General features: G+C 39.8%; 1 protein-coding gene across 1 annotated transcript; it reads right to left on the minus strand.

The window, feature by feature from the left end:
* Positions 1-347: 347 nt before the first annotated feature.
* LOC116025930 (probable methyltransferase PMT26) lies at positions 348-4,253 on the minus strand. Its single transcript, XM_031267309.1, has 8 exons — positions 3,350-4,253; positions 2,565-2,947; positions 2,295-2,444; positions 1,899-2,169; positions 1,669-1,779; positions 1,405-1,579; positions 977-1,249; positions 348-889 (listed from the first exon to the last, which is right to left on the minus strand). Exons 1-8 carry the CDS (start codon positions 4,251-4,253, stop codon positions 466-468), a joined length of 2,691 nt encoding a protein of 896 aa, XP_031123169.1. The 3' UTR covers positions 348-465.
* Between the last annotated feature and the right edge of the window lie 880 nt (positions 4,254-5,133).

Below are 5,133 nucleotides of genomic sequence, written 5' to 3' on the forward strand. Positions count from 1 at the left end.
TTTGGGTCTTTATACACATTATTCCTTATCATTCTCAGCAACTTCTTTTCCACCAACCAAACAACATAATTTATCTTCCTGGTAACAACTTTTTCACGGAATTTCACTTCCACTTCCCTTCAAATATTTTCCGCGAACCAAACGAGCCCTTATTGTTTTAAGGCCAATGGCTGGCCTTTACAGCTTTGAATTCTGTTGATCTATCTACCCTAGATGTACAACTAGTGGTACTATAATGTTGTCAACACTGTACTATCCCCTTTCAAGCAAGTAACCTAGCGAGCTAAACCAAATTAAATGTATAGTAGTAAGTTGAAGAATAATACACAGTTAATTAGCAGGCCAGAAATTGATTGGTATAGTAACACATGATCATGAAATGACAGAAAAGAAGCTAAGGTAGTTGTAGTGTGAGGCATGGCAACAAATTAAATTAAAGGCAGGCAGGGTGCCTGCATGCCTAACTTACTGAATTGCATAAGTGAGTGTCTGCACTTCCTTGGGGCGCCACATTGTCTTCTTCACGCAGAGCAGTCCTTCCTTGTCCCTTGAATATGTCATGCGAATCTCGTAGTGCATAGACCTCATCATCGATTGCAGTTCAGCTATAACAACCAAACTGTCACGGACTATGAGCTTTCCTTCGGGTCTCAAGATCCTATCAACCTCTGCAACCAATGCTGCTAAGCCGCACTTGTTTTTAATCTTGGAGAAGAGGTGATCAGCATGAAGAAGATCATAAGATCTGGGGTATGTGCTGAATGATTCACACCAGTCGTGATACATTCCAAACAGACCTCTCTCATAAACTACGGGTAGCGTGTCAGGAGCATCTATTGAAATAACGTTCATAACCCATACGTTCAACTCCTTGAGAGCTGCTGCAAATCTGTACAATATATATAATTCACAACCCTACCTAAGTATATATAATTAATTATAACTTGTATACATACATACGTACATACATACATACCCTCCATAGATGGCACGCATATCCATGACATTCCGAACAGTAGACCAGTCTATTCCCAATCCATTGAGGTAAGTCTTGGTCACCACTCGTTTCCAGTGTTGATAATCAACAGCGAAATCCTCTGGTGCTGGTTTCCCATACACACCTGTCTGGGAACTCAGTAACCAATAAGGAGATTTCTCCAACCTAGCAGGCCACACTTGTGGCCACTTAGACCCCCGTTCTGATGGGCTGGTAGGCACTTTGTGCATGCAAGATTGTAAATCCACATTCCTAAACAAATCAAATCATACTATATATACATGAGATGGATCGGAGATTATATTATTATTGTATGATGGATAGGTTTTACATTATCCCAATTAAACTGCAAATTAAAGTTAATTAGTAAAAATAAAGAATACCGGCCCCCACAGGCCATACCATACCAGGCTGCATCGGGATCATCGGATTGGTAGCAGAGTGGAGGGTCATCTTGTGGTCTTTGTTCATAGCACGCATTGGAAGAAGGCTTTCTATATATGGCAATACCTACTTTATTAAGTCTATCCTTAGTAACTGAAACTAAATCCCAGCACATTGACTTGGTCAGATTCGTCATCGCTGCCAGCCAATCAAATTAGCACACAGTACACTTGGTTATTATCATATCATTTGGAGAAGACCGACAGACAGACAGTAGGTATACATACCTTCCCAGATCCTAGAATCCTCCTGATTTTTGCGGTAGACTGGTGTAGCAGACCACACAAAGTAACCACCAGGACGGAGCATACGATTCAGCTCCAACGCAAGTTTCCCACCTAGATAGAATTTAGAAGCTAAGCTAGAAAACATATATCTGTAGTGCAGATCGATCAGATAGACGAAGCACAGATGTCACCTACCTCTAGTCTGAACTGAGAATTGAATAGCTACGTACCTTCAATATGCCAGGGCACCCTACACCGTGCACAATGGACAACATCAAATACTCTACCAGGGAAGGGAAGTCTCTTTGTACCCATGACAGCAGATAAAGCAGGAATACCCCTTTCCAGTGCAAACTGAACCTGAGCTTCGTGCTCATCTTTGGGAGCAAATGACATAGTCAACACATCTCTATCAAAAAGATAGCCTCCAAAGCTCGCAACCCCACACCCAACATCTAATACAACACGTGTACGTTTTCCCCATGCAATCTCAGGCACAGACTACATTAATCACATATAATATATATCCAAGTAATTAAGCAAGCTAAGCATCAGCCTGTGATCAGGTGTTGAAATTAAACATGGAATTCGGGAATTAAATAAATGGTTAGTTAGTTGGTGCTAACCTTCTGTATAGTATCAATATAATGAAGAGCACCATGTGTAAACTGAGTTCCGCCACCAGGGAAGGTAAGGTATTCACCATTAGCCTTCACCCAATTTTGATGTCCCTTAAAATCTGCAAGCTTGGTGTGTGGAACATTACGGTACCAAATCTGCAAATCAAGGATGGATGGATGGATAATAGATAAGAGTGAAATAAATTAAAGCTAGCTAGCTAAACTCTACTTATTCTGATCTCTTAATTGAATTGGCAAATTAAATTAATTAATTACCTTTTCCCTACTTGTAGGCCACTTAATTGAGCGTTGATATCCTTTGGGAAGTGGAACAACGCAAGTGGGCGGATCATTTGGACAGTGTCTCTCCCTGTGTTCATAATGCTTAGTAGTTCTGAGCTTCTTAATGGCTTCCAGATTATCAAGGCAAGGGATGTAATCACACCCAGCACTCACATTACACACTTTCCAGCTGTACCCATTTCCTTTATTATTATCTAATTTTAAAGACTTTTCTGCTAACTTTTCCTTCTTTGACTGCATTGCCTGGGTTGAAAATACCCCATTTTGTGTGTTTGTTTCGTTCAAAAGCTCAGACTGAGCCACTGAAGGAAACACTTCACTCAAAGGCTCTTTATTCTCACCAGAACCTTTGCCCTCTATTTTCAAATTTCCCTGCTTGTCACCATTTGTCACATCACTAGCTGCTTTATCCTTCTCACCAGAACCTGACGGGAGTGGAGATTGAACCGGAGAAGTGTTATCTTGAGTCTCAACAGTAGAACCTTTTTTATTCTCTGTCATGTCCTCTATTTTTAAATTTCCCTTGTCATCGAAAGCTTCATCCAAAGACACCTTTTCACCAGAACCTTCATACATTTTTGGTACAGCTGATGGGAGTGGAGATTGAACCGGAGAACCTTTTTTATTCTCTCTCATGTCCTCTATTTTAAAATTGGAACCTTCATCCAAAGACACCTTCTCACCAGAAGCTTCATCTACTTTTGGTACATCTGATGGGAGTGGGGATTGAACCGGAGCACCGTTATCTTGAGTCTCACCTGCAGAACCTTCTTGGAATTGGTCCTTTTTATCATCCACCTTCTCTTCTATTTCACCATTTTCCTTATCTTTCATTTCTTCTGGTTTCTTTTCAGCATCATTGAATTTGTTCACATCCGAGACTTGTTCTCTTTCATTTTTATCTCCTGTTTCAGCAGCATCTTTATCCCCTCCCTTGGGTGGTTCTTCAATTTCCACATTATCTGACACACCACCCTTATAAGATTCTTCATCTTCCTTGGGTTTCTCTTCAATCACCTCTTGGGTGGTTTTTGCATCTTCGGTACTACTTGTATTCTTTTCCTCCGGAATTACAGTGTTTGCATCAACAGGTAAGTTATCCTTGAATGAGTTTGGCTTGGCCTCATCACTCTGGGATGGTTTTGACTTGGCCTCATCACCTGAACTAGTAGTAGCATTCTCAAATGGCTTTGGCTTTGACTTGGCGGCTTCATCATCACCTGAACTATTCTCGTCACTAGCATTGTTGCTCTCAAAGCTACCACTACTACTACTACTGCTTTCGAATGGTTTTGACTTGGCCTCATCGTCACCTGAGCTATTCTCGTCGTCAGTAGCATTATTTTTATTATTGTTGCTCTCACTGCTACTGCTACTGTCGAATGGTTTTGACTTTGGCTCATCACCTGAACTAGTACTCATCATCTCGCCACTTGCTGCATTGCTACCACTGCTGCTCTCATCCATTTGTGTCTTCAATTCACTCATGCTCTCCTGAGAAGCCACGTCGTCCGTATTTTGTACAGGAACAACAGATGATGATGTCATCATCCACACCCCAACTAAGCATAGGGCTACGAAAACCACTATAGTTGCCGTTGAGCAATAACCAGACGATGATGATTTCTTATCATCAAGCCTAGAGTATCTCCCTAACGCCATTTTATTTTTTTAATGAGAATTTTACCAAGCCTTTCAATTCAACACTACTTTTGCATGTAATATAGAATATACTTCTGTCTGAATCTATTTGCACCAAATCTCCTTGCTGCTTATGTCTTCAATGCAATACATGCTGCAATACATTATTCTGTCATGATGACTAATACAACCATAACCCATATCATATATATATAGATATAAACACATGTATGTGCACATACTGCATGGATGCAGCTAATTAAACAACACAAACAATGCCGGCCCCTCTGTGTTTACTACATTTCATTAATTCAGTTTCCATATATAGATGTTAAATAATTAAACCACATGAATAACATTCTAACCAAATATTGGGACAAACAATCTGTCACCATGGAAACTTAAAATAAACTTTAGATAAAGGACAAAAAAATAATGCTTCTTTCTTGAAACGTACACCATCAACTACATAAATGCATACATACACAAATACATCAATCTTTAATTTCAACCAATATGCAAACATGATGTGACAACCTGAAAAGGAAATTAATACACAAAGCAATACAACTTTGCAGAGGACAAATGAACACGGACCATTTACAAACGATATGCAAAGTAAAATAAACAAAAACACATCAATGATGCAAAAAAGACCATCATAATATCCTGACATCAGGCCGGCCATAGCAAATGTGGATTAAATATAGCACATAATATATCATGTCAAATGGGAATTGGGTATAAAGTGCATGCAAGCAGATAGAAAATAAAGTAAAGCTAAGCTAGCTTGCCATCTACATAACCATCGTGTATAAAGAAAGATGGGTCTGAAGAATGCAAAAATCCAAATAATGCATTTATAGCCGGCCGGAGAGTGAAATCTGGGAGATGAGTTGCA

This window comes from Ipomoea triloba, chromosome 7, assembly GCF_003576645.1.
Source record: "Ipomoea triloba cultivar NCNSP0323 chromosome 7, ASM357664v1".
Taxonomy (NCBI): domain Eukaryota; kingdom Viridiplantae; phylum Streptophyta; class Magnoliopsida; order Solanales; family Convolvulaceae; genus Ipomoea; species Ipomoea triloba.

Bases quoted from the DNA above. Each gene is read 5' to 3' on its own strand.
- LOC116025930 (XM_031267309.1), bottom strand. From the start codon at position 4,253: ATGGCGTTAGGGAGATACTCTAGGCTTGATGATAAGAAATCATCATCG. The intron at 2,445-2,564 runs GTAATTAATTAA...CTTGATTTGCAG, and splicing joins GGCCTACAAGTAGGGAAAAG to ATTTGGTACCGTAATGTTCC. The intron at 890-976 runs GTATGTATGTAT...TATATTGTACAG, and splicing joins ATGCGTGCCATCTATGGAGG to ATTTGCAGCAGCTCTCAAGG.